This window comes from Pseudozyma flocculosa (assembly GCF_000417875.1).
Source record: "Pseudozyma flocculosa PF-1 unplaced genomic scaffold scaffold00015, whole genome shotgun sequence".
NCBI lineage: Eukaryota > Fungi > Basidiomycota > Ustilaginomycetes > Ustilaginales > Ustilaginaceae > Pseudozyma > Pseudozyma flocculosa.
This window is the reverse complement of record NW_006920883.1, coordinates 12,346-26,674: the sequence shown is the minus strand read 5'-3', so window position 1 is coordinate 26,674 and position 14,329 is coordinate 12,346. Positions and strand designations below refer to the sequence as shown.

The 14,329-nt window shown below is 66.3% G+C and overlaps 3 protein-coding genes across 3 annotated transcripts; 2 read left to right on the top strand and 1 right to left on the bottom strand.

The window, feature by feature from the left end:
* Positions 1-749: 749 nt before the first annotated feature.
* Positions 750-2,230, bottom strand: PFL1_06882 (uncharacterized protein; the record flags this gene model as incomplete). The annotated part of the gene is made up of 4 exons (XM_007882218.1): positions 750-867; positions 1,006-1,524; positions 1,664-1,770; positions 1,961-2,230. The coding sequence occupies 4 exons, from the start codon at positions 2,228-2,230 to the stop codon at positions 750-752; spliced, it is 1,014 nt and encodes a 337-aa protein (XP_007880409.1).
* A 3,144-nt stretch (positions 2,231-5,374) lies between these two features.
* On the top strand, positions 5,375-6,163 carry PFL1_04513 (uncharacterized protein; the record flags this gene model as incomplete). The annotated part of the gene is made up of 1 exon (XM_007882039.1): positions 5,375-6,163. One exon carries the CDS (start codon positions 5,375-5,377, stop codon positions 6,161-6,163), a length of 789 nt encoding a protein of 262 aa, XP_007880230.1.
* Positions 6,164-8,688: 2,525 nt separating this feature from the next.
* PFL1_04512 (uncharacterized protein) lies at positions 8,689-13,434 on the top strand (the record flags this gene model as incomplete). The annotated part of the gene is made up of 3 exons (XM_007882038.1): positions 8,689-9,117; positions 9,227-9,322; positions 9,469-13,434. 3 exons carry the CDS (start codon positions 8,689-8,691, stop codon positions 13,432-13,434), a joined length of 4,491 nt encoding a protein of 1,496 aa, XP_007880229.1.
* Between the last annotated feature and the right edge of the window lie 895 nt (positions 13,435-14,329).

Sequence of the window (14,329 nt, the reverse complement as noted above, 5' to 3'; positions counted from 1 at the left end):
GGGCAGTGCTGCTGCTGCGGCGGCGGCGGCCGATGCCGAGGTGGTTGCTGCTGCGAGTGAGAGCATGTCGTCTAGCGGCTGCGGCGGCGACGGGGGCTACGAGGTAGGATGGTGGTGAGAAGGAGCTGGCTTGCTCGACTGGCACACTCCACAAGCTGCCAGAGGGGGTCAGCCCAGCGGTCAGCCCAGCGGTCAGCCCAGCGGCCAGCCAACGAGAAGAACCGGCCCCGCGCTCGCCTTTTGTTTCATGCAGGCAGCCCTGGACCGGCCTGGCAGACGCCAACGTCAAAATCGCACCCACCTCATTCGACGACCCGCGCCCGCCCCGCCTCATCGAGTCACCGCCGGCCCCCCGGCCGAGCGTACGGATGTCGGATCGGGCCCCCTCCCGCGCCGGCCTGCCTTGACCGCCGCGCCACGCAACCTCGAACTGCACCGCCTGGCACCTGCCTCTCCCCCACCGCAAAGCCACACACCGGCCACTCGAATGCCACGCCGTCGAGCTGCTGCACCATCTTATATGGCGCGGCCAGAGAAAACAAGGAAACAGTCTATGCTACAAGCGTGTGCCATCAGGGCAAAGTGCAGATCCCAGAGAAAAAGAGTAGAGGGGGGTCAAGGCATCGGATAAGACGCCCAAGGCCAACCTAGAGACAGCAGCTCGCACTGAGCCAGAGCAGCGTGCGCGCCACAAGCTCGATACGCCCAGCGCTCGCCCGCCGTCGTCGCCGTCGTCGTCATCCTCGCCGTCATGCCACCGTCATCACCGCCGACACGGCCAGCACCGCCGTCAAGCCCATCGCCAGCAGCATCGTATGCGCCCAAGACGGCGCCAGCCTCGAGCCCAAGGCGTCGTTGGAGCTGCTGCTGATGCCATCGAGGAGCAGGCATAGAAAAGACAAGGGTGAGACCGCCAACGACCAACCAAACAATCAGCTTCAAACCGTCCTCTACTCGGCTCGCACCACGACCCCCTCAGTCGGGGGGGTTGGCACCGCAACTCACGCATCGCCGCCGTTGGACAGCTGCCGCACCGTCAGCACCGCCACCCGGCCATCCTGCACCGGCTGGCCCGGCAGCGCCACATCCGGATGGTTGATCTTGTCGCTGGTGGCGTTGAGCAGCACACCGGCATCGACGTACTCGACCGTCGTCCGGAACACGTAGCCCCCGTAGCTCGTCGTCTCGTTGCTCGTCGCGTTGCGCGCAAGGTAGTCGCGCCCGCGGTTGTAGCCGTCGAGCTGCACCTTGTGGCCCAGCGCCGCCGACTCCTCCATCGAGATGGCCAGAAAAATGGCCCCGCTGAAGCCGTCGGTGCCGTTCTGCAGGTACCACCGGAAGTGGTTGTCGCCCTCGACCGACTCGCGGCACGTACCGATCGACGTGTCGCCGTAGTTCCAGCGCAGCACGCCGTTGTCGCCGTTGCCGTTGCCCTGGATCCGGTCGCCGAAGCCGTCGCCCAGGTTGGCCCACTGCGCCGTGCCGTTGGCGTTGCCCAGGCACGACACGCCAAAGTTGATCGAGCTGGGCGGTGAGAAGAGGCCAGCGGATGCGGGGAGGGCAATTAAGAGGTCGGTCAGCAGGGAGCTCGGGTCTGGCCTGGTCGTCGGACGGCGAGACGGCACTTGTAGAGGAGCTGGTGCTGCCGCGCCGATGTACGCACGTGGCGTAGCGAAGGAAGCCCTCTGGGCAGAGGACCTCGGGGTCCGAGTTGCCCGAGATGATGCCGTTGATGGGCTCGCCGGGCGTGCCGCTGCCGTCCTTCCAGATCTAGAGTAGTAGGAAGTGGGTTGGCATGCGGGAGAGCGGCGTCGGGCCAAGTGGGGCGGAGGACGAGGGGTCAGAAGAAAGCCAAGCCAGACGTCCAGGATGGCCGCACGTGGGCGGGCGCTCGCACGGCCTCGCGGGGATCATCATCGCGACCAAAGCCAGGGTACGCCATCGACGCGGGACGACTCACGGTGAGCATGGAGCCGGAGCCGTTGTTGGGGTTGAAGTAGCCCTGCTGCGGGAAGGGTTCGGCCCTGGAGGTGTTGTACCTCTGTACGCAGCGCTGGTTGATGGGCGATGCGCGCTTGGCGAGGTGGTGCAAGGGGTACGAGGCATCGCCGCTGCTGCTGCCGGCGGCGATGGGGGATGGGGTGGCCGATGCAAGGGCGGCGAGGAGGGTGATGCCGCCGAGGATGGCCGTGGCGAGGCGGATGCTGGTGTTGGCGTCCGAGTTGGACATGGTGCCGCTCGTCGTCGTCGTCGTCGTCGTCGAGGCGGTCAAGGGGAAGCTGGGGCTGGACCAAGGAGCTGCTGGGACGCGTGGTACGACGATGTCGGAGCGCAGCAGCGACCCTTGTCCTGTATGGTTTGTCCCGTCGGCCGGGGTGTGTGGTCGCTGCTGTACAGAAGATCGAGTGGCGGGCGGAGGTCGAGAGACGTGAGAGATGGGATGCAAGACGGAGCGATGGTCGAGGCGGGGCGAGGCGAGGCAGGGCGCTTGGGACAGTTGACGATGGAGATGGTGTCGAGCGGGTTGCGTCGTTCTAGAGGAAGAGTCACGAAGGACGCAGAGGCGGGCAGAAGCCTGATTCGAGTAGAGAGGAGGCTAGGATGCTGGGTTGCTGTGATGCTGTGATGGAGGGCAACCAGGGGCAAGAAGGTACGGAAGACCAAGATCCAGCCGGCACAAAGCGGGCACACAGCCATGGAAGCCAGAGAACGCTGGGCACTCGAGCCAGAAGGGTTGGGGGTGCCAGAGAGCGGGGCCCGGCCAGGCAGGGGGGCAGGGCAGGGCTCGCAGGGCAGGTCGATGATGCTTGACCTGCAGCAGGCGGCTACGGCCCAGCAGCAGGTAACTAGAGGCTTGGCTGCGAGCCAGCAGGGGGGCAGACGCCGAAGCCATGCGCTGCGCTGCCTGCGTTGCGTTACCTCGCAGCCAAGCCAAAGAAAACGCCGGCCGACGTTTGGGCTTCCGTTCGGCACGCAGCCGGCGCGCCGCCCGCCCCGTCGTCGCCGCTTTTCGCCCTCAAGCTTGGCTGAGCTCAGGCCACACCATGCCATGCCATGCCCATGGACGCTGCGCTGGCCCATCACCAACCCGCCCTTCCTTCAAGCATGGCAAGCCATACTACTGAGCGTCGCGACAAGCGGCCTGGCCCGACCTGGCGACGAAAGAAGCTGGCTGCTGGCTGCATCGGTGCCGCTCGGCTGGCGTCATCGATTCGACTCCGAGCGCGCCCAACAGGCCAGGCAGGGGCGCGCCCGAAATTACCCAACGAGGGCCGCGGACCGGGCCTTTGCGACCGGCCTGTGCTTGGCCTTGGCCTTGGCCTTGGCCTCGGTTTGTGTTTGCGACTCCGCCCCGCCGGGCTCTGTCTTTGGCCCCGGCCGGCCTGTGCTTGTGCTTGGCTCGATGTGGCTTCTTCGTGGGTCGGACCAGCCCGCGCGCCTTGCTTGTGTGCTCGTCTCGCCGCTCAGCGTGCTGCTTCCTTCCTTTTTCTCGGTCGTCGATTGACGTACTGCTGGTCTAGTCAGATGGGCACCCTCATCCGACGTCGCAGCGCGCTGAGGCTCGAGCATGCATGCCCTTGCCGCGAGCGTCGACCTCGTGGCACGCCACCGCTCCCCGCGGCACAGCCCACGCCGCCACGCTGGTCAGAATACCAAGACCGGCACCTGAGCCTCCTTCGCGGTACAGATTCATCCTCTTAGGCAAGGGAAAGAAGGACAGGTGTTGAAGCACCGACGAGCCAATCCGAAGCCGCTGCAACAATGCCACGGCAAAACCATCCTTCCGCCCTGCCCCTTCTTCCGGGCCCCACCCGCCCCCTTAGCCTGCTTGTTTCCGATTCGACCCACACACGGCCAGCGGGTGTCATTCGGGGAAAACACGACGTCGACCTACTGTGCCCCGCGTGCCCGCCGTTGTACGTACAACACGCGGCTGCATGCCCGGCCGACGTGCGTGTCTCTGGCCAAAGGAACGAGGCTAGGTCGTGGAGCGAGGCGAGGCTATCGGTAGCAGATCGAGATCGACCCGCTCGCTCGCTCGCTCGGCATCGGCTTGGCTTCCACGTGGAACTAGACGGAGGCAAGCCAAGCAGGCCGGCAGGCCGACAGGCAGGGTGGGACCAACCGAGATCCGGCATCCGAGCAGATCCCGATGCTCGGAAGGAAAACGACGCCGGCGTCCAGTCCATCGGTCCCGGTCTCGGTCACGGCGGGCGGATCGCGATGCCGATCCAGCCTTGCCTGCCTGCCTGCCCATCATCGGGTTAGGTACCCAGGTTGGCCGCCAAAGAGATGCAGGCAGGGCTCAGGTAGAAGATGCACTTGCCGATCTGGACGTACGTGCGCGCGACCCTGCCTCTGCCTGGCCTGCCACAGGGCCCTAGCTGCCTCGTCTCGTCTCGTCTCGTCTCGTCTCGACGCCGCGTCTAGGCCCGCTTGCTTCCGTATGTGCGTCGTTGGCGCGTACCCGTACTGTACCGAATCTCGACGACGGTCGCTCAGCCAGCTACTGTAGCTGACTATGACTTCGTTGCGCCACACGGCGGTCCGTATCGAAGAGCTCAGTTCGCTCCATCGAGCGGCATCCCCCTCGCAGTCGCAGAGCGAGCCAATCACGCAGAGGGCGAGGTCCTGATTGTGGCCACGACCAACACCAAGCTAGGAAGAGGGGTGTCCCCCTTGATGTGGGCACCGGCGAGACGGCGCGTCCATCTCGACCGCGACTGTCGCCGTCTCGTCGCTTGCAGACCATGTTCTCATCGCGTCCTGGTCTCGAAGCTTCTTCTGTACCCGTACCGTACCGTACCCTACCCTACCCTCGTACCGGTACCACAGGGATGCCCGCGCGGAACGGTACGGCACATTCGTTGCACAAAGCCAGGAATCGACCCAGGCAGGGCGGCAATGACGGCGGAGGAGGAGGTAGGAGGCTAGGATCCGAGAGCGAAACGCGCAGACAGGCAGGCAGGCTGCGCTCCGCACGAGGGAAAAAGAAGTGTTCTTCTTTGTGCCGATCCATGGTACGGTAAGGTACGGTACCCCTCAGCGTTTGTGCATCGACGAGCAGATCCACCTTCATGCGCCCTGCCATTCCCTGCCGTGCTATGCCATGCCATGCCATGCCATGCCATGGCTGGTCGTCGGGCTAACCATGCGTACCGTTGTAAAGATACCCTCCTGACGGCCGCCATGTCGCTGCCCCGTGCTCGGTCCAAACGAGAGCCTTCGCAAACGGCTGCGTTTGGCTGGGCACGGTTCCGGGGGCGAGAGGGTCGGTCACATCGGGACGAGCCGGAGACAAACAAGTTAAGCCGCTGTCCGCACCGTGTGCGCAGCACGCTGCGCTCCCAGGCGGCAGTCCCGGCCGCAACGCATGGCCAGGCCACGGCGAACAGGCGGGTCCGTCGATGCACCTGACCAGGCAACGCAAGTCCACCAACCGCGCGGCTCGCATGCGTCGACAAGATCGATTCAGGTGCTGCCGTGGCGTTCCTGCGCGCCGACGACACAGGCCGGAAGCAAAGTAGAACGCAACGATCTCCTTGTCCGACTCGGTGGCCCTCGAACGTCGATGTTACACGCCAGGCCAGACCGGACGTCGTCGTGTTGGCCGCACCTGGAGCAGGGCTCGCTCGGTTCCGGCTCCCCGCCCTCGGAGACGAACGAGCCGCCGAGGCCTCCGGCTGTGTTCAACGAAGCCAGATCGTCGCCGAAAGATGCGGTGGTGGCGGCTGCACTTGGACGCGAGAGCGCACCAGGGGTGAAAGCCTCGTCCGCCGCCCATTACAACATGGTGTGGCGGCTGGCGCTTGACGCAGTGAAAGAAAGGCCACCTGCGTGCGCGTCAGCCGGTACGCAAGGACGTCAAGCCATCATAGACCATGATTCGATACGGTACCGGTACCGGCCGGGCAGCGGTCAAAAAGACGCCGCAGCCCAAAGAGTCGCAACGGCCGCGTCTCTATGGTCACAGTACGCCCTTTGTTGCGCGCCGGAAAGCTCGAGCGCTGTGGCTCGATCCTTGGCTTGGCCGCCGCAGCAGCGCATGCTCCCCCGCGCGGGCTATTTCGAGGCAGGCTGTCCCCCTTGGACGGACGGACGGAGCATCGTCGGCCGGCGGCTCGAGGTGCTGTGCGTCGTTGGAGCCGCTCGGCTGCCGTGAACGCCGCAGCAGCGCTGAGCCCGCCGCGGTCGGGGCGCTGCACGACGTTGCCATGGCCATGCCTCGTCGTTGGCCCTAGTCTCGTGGCCGTCGTCGGCGCTGCTGGTCTGTTTGGGAACCACTCGGCGCAGCTGGTACGGGTCAAGACATGGGCCAAGGGCGGCGATGGTCGACGTGTCGTTTGCCAGGCGACACCGCCTCTCTCCCTTGCTTGAGAGGACGGCGCAGTCTCGCCCTGCGGCTGCCGCGTGCCAGCCGAGATCAGCTGCTCTCGACGTCGCCGCACAACGGGTCAGGAGATGGTGTGAGCAGCGTGGTGATGGCGGCAAGGGCAGCGACAAGAGGGTCGACGGTGACCGAGCGAGCGCCGTGGCTCAGCAAGCTAAGCAAGGCAACCTGACGCCGGACCCTGCGGTAGCCTGTCTGCCCAGCCCAGCCGGCCTGCCTGCTGCTGCTGCGTCGTGGTTGCGATCAACTGGGCCAGGCCAAGCTACAGAAGGCGGCGCGTGGATTTGCGTCGGCCCTGAGCGGAGGGAGGCGGGGCGGCACTCGAACGTACGTCGCCGGACACCGGTGGTGGCGGCAGGCTGGGGCCAGGCAGGCCAGGGCCTGGCAACAGGCGAGCTCGTTTGGGGCGGGCTTTCTCTGCCGGCAACGCGCAGAAAGAGGTGGGCCTAGCCTAGCGCAGCGGCGGCTGAGCGGCCGATGCGCCAGGTTGCACCTCGGGCTCCGAGCCATGGGGGCCGGGCAAGCCGGGACCCTCGCCCGCCCCTGCCCCTGCCCCTGGCCCCCCATCCACCCGTGCAAGCAAGCAAGCAACCAATCAAGCAAGCAAGCGCGGCCGTCTCTTTCTTTTTTCGTGCCTGCCTGCGTGGCTGGCTGGCTGGATGCCGCTGCCCTGCCCGCCTGGGGATTTTTCGTCTTTCTGCTGCTTGGTGCTGCCCTGCTTCCTGTTTTTTCCCCGCCGCCTTGGAGCGGTCCGCGTGCGGACGGACACGGGGCGGGCAGCTGCCTGGCGGGCTTAGCTTGCTGCCTGGGGGCTAGGCTGGGGTTGAGCCTCCGCACCCGACGCGCTGCTCGCTGCTTGGCGGGCCCGGTGTCGGCCTCGGTCTGCGTCTCTCTGTGGCCTGCAGGTGCGGCTGGCTGCACGGCTGCAGGTTGGCCTCTGCTTAGCTTGCTTGCCTGCTTGCTTGTTGGTCGCCTGCCTGGGTGAGCGAGCGGTGGCCTTGGCCCGGGTACTGCGTCCGGTGCTTTGGGTTGCGCTGGGCCTGGCAGCCAACAAGAAGGGCAGCGGCGTTGGCCTGTGTGTGGGCCGGGTTGGCAACTCGACGCTCGCTGACTTGCGCTGCTTGCGCTGCTTGGCTGCTCGCCTGCTCGCCTGCTCGCCCCGCTCGGTGGCCCCGTTTGGCTGACCGCCACCCGCCACCCGCCACCCTCGCCGCCTCGAGTTTGGCGCCTGGCAGGATCCACTCGCCATCCTGGCCCGCTCAGCCTTCATTCTTCTCTTCGTCTTCACCACCTCCCCTCTGGTCCCCTACGCCCGCCCGCCACGACGCATCCCTCCCTCCCTCTCTTTCTACCTTGGACCGCCTCTATCGCCTGGCCCGGTTCCGCTACACGTCGGTCGTCACCGCTCTGACGCCGCCGCTCTCTTGACGACCTTGACCCGACCCGACCCGACTCGGTCACAAAGACCCTTTGCCTCGGTCCTCTTTCTCGCACTCTGGGTGCAGTCACATCGGAACGCAGCTGCTCGTCTTCTTCTCCTTTCTCCGCCTCTCGCGCACCACATCGCCCCAACGCCTCCCTTTCTTCCTTCTGCTCGACCAACGTCTGCGATTTGCTGCCTACTTCGCTGCCCCGCCCACCCCCCTCTCTTCAGTGCCATCGGCCCATCTCTGCCGCCGCTGCTCCCGAATCGCGCTCCGGTCGATTCTTCCCCTCCTTCGCCCAGCGCTCACGCCTCTCCCTCGACACGACGCCACGCTCGCCACGCCGGCGCACCCTGCACCGCTACCGTATTCGTATCCTTTATAGAAGGATGCACCTGTCCCACGCACCTCCTACCGCATCCCTCTTCACCTCGTGATCCACCGCTGCTGCCGTCCACTTGATTCAATCACGACCAAGCTGCGGATCTGCTCTCTCTCGGTCGCCTTCAGCCCAAAAGTCGTGGTCCTCGCCATCCCAACACGGCAGCCCATCTGGCCTACGCCGCCAGAGGGACCCTTCCCTGCCACTCGTCGTGTGACGACCTTTCTCGTCGCTACAACCTCTTGGACCACCGGATCTCCCTCTGGAGCTGCCCTCTGGCTCGCGCAGGCCCACCGACGCTTGCGGCCACGGCATACTCCTTTGTACCGGCGCGACCCACCCGCCACTAGCCCGGCCCCAGACTCGACTCTACCCTACATAGCGCAACCGCCGATCGAACCACTGGTCAGCCCTTCTCCGACCGCAATCACCCCCGCACGCCGCCTGCTCCGCGGCCTCTGCCCTTGCCGGCGATTGCCAAAGCGACCGCCATGTCTTCGCCACCCAGAGACGGAGGCGCCTCTGGATCGGCCACCAACCCCAGGTCGCCCGGCGTCAACCAGCCCTTCATCTACCCAATACGCTCGGCCGTTTCGGTCAAGCCCCCCTCGGAACCGCACACGCCCGGCACACGCAGGTCGACCGAACGGGTCGGCTCCGCCTCGGGCACCGACGGCTCGCACGGCAGCGGCACCTTTTTCGACCTGCGCAATCGCCCAGAGGATGTCGACCGAAAGGCCGACCACGACCTCGGCCAGTTCCGGGTGCCCGACTCCGAGGGGACGGGCACCAATGGCACGCGCGACCTGCGGGATAAGCTCGAGGCCATGACCACCCGGCGCTTTGAGCATGTCGAGACGCCCGAGGGGCATATGATCTTGACGGGCAGGGAGGGCGAGCTTGCGCGCTGCGAAGACGAGGTGAGCAACGGGCAGATGATGGCCTTCCAGCGGCTGCGCTTTGAGAGGGTGCCGCCGTGACTGACATCCGCCCCTTGTCGCCTCTCTGCGCTCTTGCGACCCCCAACAGCCGATCCACGCGCCGGGAGCAGTGCAGTCGTTCGGGTGCATGATCGTCATCAACGTCGACAGGTCGGGGCAGCTGATAGTGCGGCAGGCGTCAGAGGTGAGTGATGCACGCGGCTCCCCTCGAAACGTACAGCGCTACGAGCATCCCAGCTCCTCCCCCGCCGCAGCCGAGTCGATTCGCTGACGTTCGTCCGCACCTTCCGTCTTGCCGTCCTCTCCTCCTCGTTTCCGCCGCGTCCTCAGAACACGGGCGATGTGCTCGGCCTATCGCCAGCCTACCTCTTCAGCCTCCAGTCGTTTGCCGACGTCTTTGACGAGGACCAGGCAGAGCTGCTGTGGGACAACATCGACACACTCGACGAGGGCGACCAGGACCTCTCCGAAGCCGGGCCCAGCGTCTTCCAGCTGCACGGCTCCTCGATGGCCACGTACGACAAGCGGCGCGAAAGGGATCCAGAGAGCTGCACGACCTGGAACGCGTGGTGCGCCGCGCACGTCCCGGAGAGGTCTGGCGGTGACGACGACGACGGCGAAATGACTGTCATCCTCGAGTTTGAGCTGGTCGATGATCCGGTCAATCCGATCGCGAGCTCGTCGCGGCCGCCCTCGCCGTCGTTTGACGAGGCTGCCCGCACGTCGGGTACATCGACCGGCGGCACCACGACGCAGCAGAGCTCGCCGCCGCCCAGCATCTCGACGGTCGACTCGGACGGCACCGTGTCGAGCACCGTCTACCAGGCCACGACGACGCGCAGCGGCCTCGAGGGCCAGGAGACGCGCCACGCGGCCGAGGACCTGCGCGAGTCGACGCAGACCATCCACCGGCCGCTCAAGGCGCTGTCGAGGATGCGGCGCAACAACGAGAGCGAGCAGCGGCGGACGCGGAGCCGGCGCCCCGGCGTGCTGCCCGGCAGCGGCAACGGCGACGGGACGGGCGGCATGCTCGACATGTTTGGCGTGCTGAGCCAGGTCAACGAGCAGCTATCGGCCCAGACCGACCTGACCAGCTTCCTCAAGGTGCTCGTGGGCATCGTGCGCGACATCACCCTCTTCAGCCGGGTGATGGTGTACCAGTTCGACGAGGCGTGGAACGGCCAGGTGGTTTGCGAGCTGGTCGACTGGTCCGACACCAACGACCTCTACCGCGGCCTCCACTTCCCCGCCACCGACATTCCCGCCCAGGCGCGCGCGCTGTACAAGATCAACAAGGTGCGGCTGCTCTACGACCGCGACCAGCAGACGGCGAGGATGGTGTGCCGCGACGCCTCGGACCTCGAGACGCCCATCGACATGACCCACGGCTTCCTGCGCGCCATGTCGCCCATCCACCTAAAGTACCTCGCCAACATGCAGGTGCGCTCGTCGATGTCGATCTCGATTGTCGCCTTTGGCGAGCTGTGGGGCCTCATCTCGCTCCACAACTACGGCGCCCGCGGCAGGCGGGTGTCGTTCCCCATCCGCCAGCTGTGCCGGCTGATTGGCGAGTCGGTCTCGCGCAACATCGAGCGGCTCAGCTACACCCGCCGGCTGTCGGCGCGCAAGCTGATCAACACGCTGCCCACCGACCAGAACCCCAGCGGCTACATCATCTCCAACGCCGAGGACCTGCTGACGCTGTTCGACGCCGACTTTGGCGTCATCGCCATCGGCAACGAGGCCAAGATCCTCGGTCCGCTGAGCGCCAGCCAAGAGGTGCTGGCGGTGACCGAGTATCTGCGCATCAAAAAGTTTGAGCATCTTGTCACCTCGCAGGACGTGCGCAAGGATTTCCCGGACATGGTGCTACCGACGGGCCTCGAGGTCATCGCCGGGCTGTTGCTGGTGCCGCTATCGGGCAGCGGCGTCGACTTTATCGCCTTCCTCCGCAAGGCGCAGCTGCGCCACGTCAACTGGGCGGGCAAGCCGTTCAAGCAAGGCATGGAGGCGAGGGCGATGCTCGAGCCGCGCAAGTCGTTCAAGGTGTGGTCCGAGACGGTGCAGGGCACGTGCCGGGCGTGGAAGGACGAGGAGCTCGAGACGGCCTCGGTGCTCTGCCTCGTCTACGGCAAGTTTATCTCGGTCTGGCGCCAGCGCGAGCAGGCGCTCCACTACAACCAGCTCAACCGCCTCCTCCTCTCCAACGCCAGCCACGAGGTGCGCACGCCACTCAACCACATCATCAACTACCTCGAGCTCGCCCTCGACAGCCGCCTCGACGAAGACACGCGCGAGAACCTGAGCAAGTCGCACATGGCGTCCAAGAGCCTCCTCTTTGTCATCAACGACCTGCTCGACCTGACCAAGCAGGAGCAGGGCAACAAGCTCTTCCTCCAGGAGCCCTTTGACCTGGCCGCCACCGTCCGCGAGGCCGTCGAGATGCACGAGTGGGAGGCCAAGAGGCGCAGGATCGACTTCACGCTCGTCACCGAGCCGTCGGTCTGCCGCGTGCTGGGCGATCGCAACCGCGTCCGGCAGGTGGTCACCAACATCGTCACTAACTCGGTCAAGTACACCACCGAGGGCCACATCCACGTCTCGATGAAGCAGCGGCCCGAGGACGAGCGAAGCGAAGACCTGCCGCAGGGCTGCAACATCGAGATCGAGCTCATCATCTCGGACACGGGCGAGGGCATCCCCCGCGAGAAGCTCGAGGCCATCTTCCGCGAGTTTGAGCAGGTCGAGTCGGTAATCGCCGAGCCCGGGCGGGGCGACGGCCAGGACCTCATCGAGCCTGACCCGTCGGCCGCCGACGCCAAGCCGGACAGCGGCATCGGCCTCGGCCTGGCCATCGTGGCGCGCATCGTCAAGAATCTCGGCGGCCAGCTGCGCGTCGACTCGACCGTCGGCGAGGGCTCCACCTTCACGTTCTACATCCCCTTCTGCTCGGCCACCGACGGCGATGGCAACGCGCGCAAGGGCACCGAGTCGCTGTCGATGCGCAGGTCCAACTCGCTCGGCAGCGGCAGCATGAGCTCCAACGGCAAGAGCGAGATCGACTCGCTCGTCGAGGCCATCCGCGAGCCCATCTTGCGAGACCCGTCCAACGACAACGGCAACGGCAATGGCAACGGCGACGCGGGCAGCTCCGGCGGCCGCAGGTCGATTGAAAACGGGCCGGCGGGGCCCAGGAGCGGCGCGCCCACCTTTACCGTCAGCCGGCCGGCCAACTTCCATCGCGGCGAGTCCCAGGACGGCATGCACCAGGTCGAGGGCAGCGGCATCCCCGTCCGCTCCGTCAAGGTCGAGCCGCAGACGCTCGATGCCGACGATCGGATGCAACGATCGACGTCGGCCGGATCGACCCGGCGCAAGTCGTCGGCCGAGGCCTTCAAGGAGGCGGTCCAGAGCAGGGACCACGAGCCAAGCCAGGCTGGACGGCGGGCCAGCAATGGCGGCGCCCAAGAGGTCACGCCTTGCGCCCAGGCCGCCGACGAGACGCTGGCAGAGAGGCGGGACCAGGCGGTGCCAGACATGCAGCTGCCGCAGGCGTCTGCTGCGGACGGGAGCGCCGTTGCCGTTTCAGACGAGTCGCCCAGCGTCGAGCTGCCCGAGACGCCACCCAGCGGAGGGTCCCGGGACGGCGCAGCCAAGGGGGAGCGTCGCTCGTCGAGCTCGGCGCAGCGGCGGAGGCTCCAAAACGTCCGCTCGCAGCTCAAGAACCAGGCGGCCGCCGGCTCGCCCACGCCCGAGAAGCTCGCGCCGCTCCGCGTCCTCGTCGTCGAGGACGACCCCATCAACCGAATGATCCTCAAGAAACGCCTGGGCATGGACGGCCACACGGTGTTGCAGGCCGTCAACGGCGAGGAGGGCGTGCGGCAGTTTGAGAAGGACGCCAACGAGATCGACTGCATCCTGATGGACCTCCAGATGCCCATCTGCAACGGCCAGGAGGCGTGCAAGCGGATCCGCCAGTGCGAGCAGACGCGCTCGCGCAGCGGCCAGATCTCGGGCCGGCCGCCGGCGCAGATCCTCAACGGCCGCGTGCCCATCCTCGCCGTATCGGCCACCCTGACGCACTCGATGCGCGAAGAGATGACCGAGATCGGCATGGACGGCTGGGTGCTCAAGCCCATCGACTTTGGCCGGCTCAGCGCGCTGATGCGGGGCCTGCTGCACACCGAGGACCGCAAGAGCAACCAGTGGGAACCCGGCTACGTCTGGGAAAAGGGCGGCTGGCTGTCGCGCCCGGCCTCGAGGCCCGTGTCGGGCGGTGGCGAGACTGGACAGTGAGGTGCGGCGATCATGGCCCGACACTTTCGACGATGATCCCGTCCTCGATGACGGTTGCCCCGGCCTTCCCATCTAGCTGGCGCCACCGCGGGCGGCCCGCAGGCATGCCGACCCCTGCCAGCTTGGGCTCTTCCTCTCTCCGCCCTCGACGCACCTCCTCGCACAGGCTCATTGAGCTGTCTGCGGAAACGGAACCGCCCAACGATGGAGCGAGCGGCGCGGCAAGGACCGACCTGCCCTCGGAATACCTGCAGCGTGCTGAATCGCACGGCATCACCTCGTCGCACGATCGTCACCCCTCCCCGCCGCCGCTGCCGCGACCGCCTGAGTCGTCGACCTGATACTCAGGCTGGCCCTCTCTATTCTGCCGCGCTGCAGATCCGCACTCTCTGCGGCCGGCCCACCGACTGGCATGCGGCGCCAGGCCGTCATCGCAGCCTCGCCGCGGGCACCGTGCCATGCCATGCCATCGGTCACCTATCTCTCTCTCTCTCGAGACTCGGCCAAGGCTGCCGCTTGCATACATTTCTTGTCGCCTGCCCTCCGCCGCCCCTTGGCTTCCCCCCGCCCCACTCTCCCCGCCTTATTTCCTCAGTCACCGTTCCACCTGCCGCCGCTTCCCTCGCATCCGCCAACACCACCACCACCATCGGACCAACCCGACCCGACCTCGCTCGAGGACCTCTGATCGCAAACCTACACACGCAAACGCTCCATGATCGTCACACACACATCCCGACCCCGCCCTTTTTTGTCCATTCTTGATTGCTCATCCCTCATCCTCATCCTCTCTCTCTCTCTAAGTTCGGCCCCTCCCTCTCCTCTCATTCGGTCCTCCCTCCTCTTCCTCCTCCTTTCTGTCGCGCTCTCTCTCTCTCTCTCTCTCTCTCTCTCT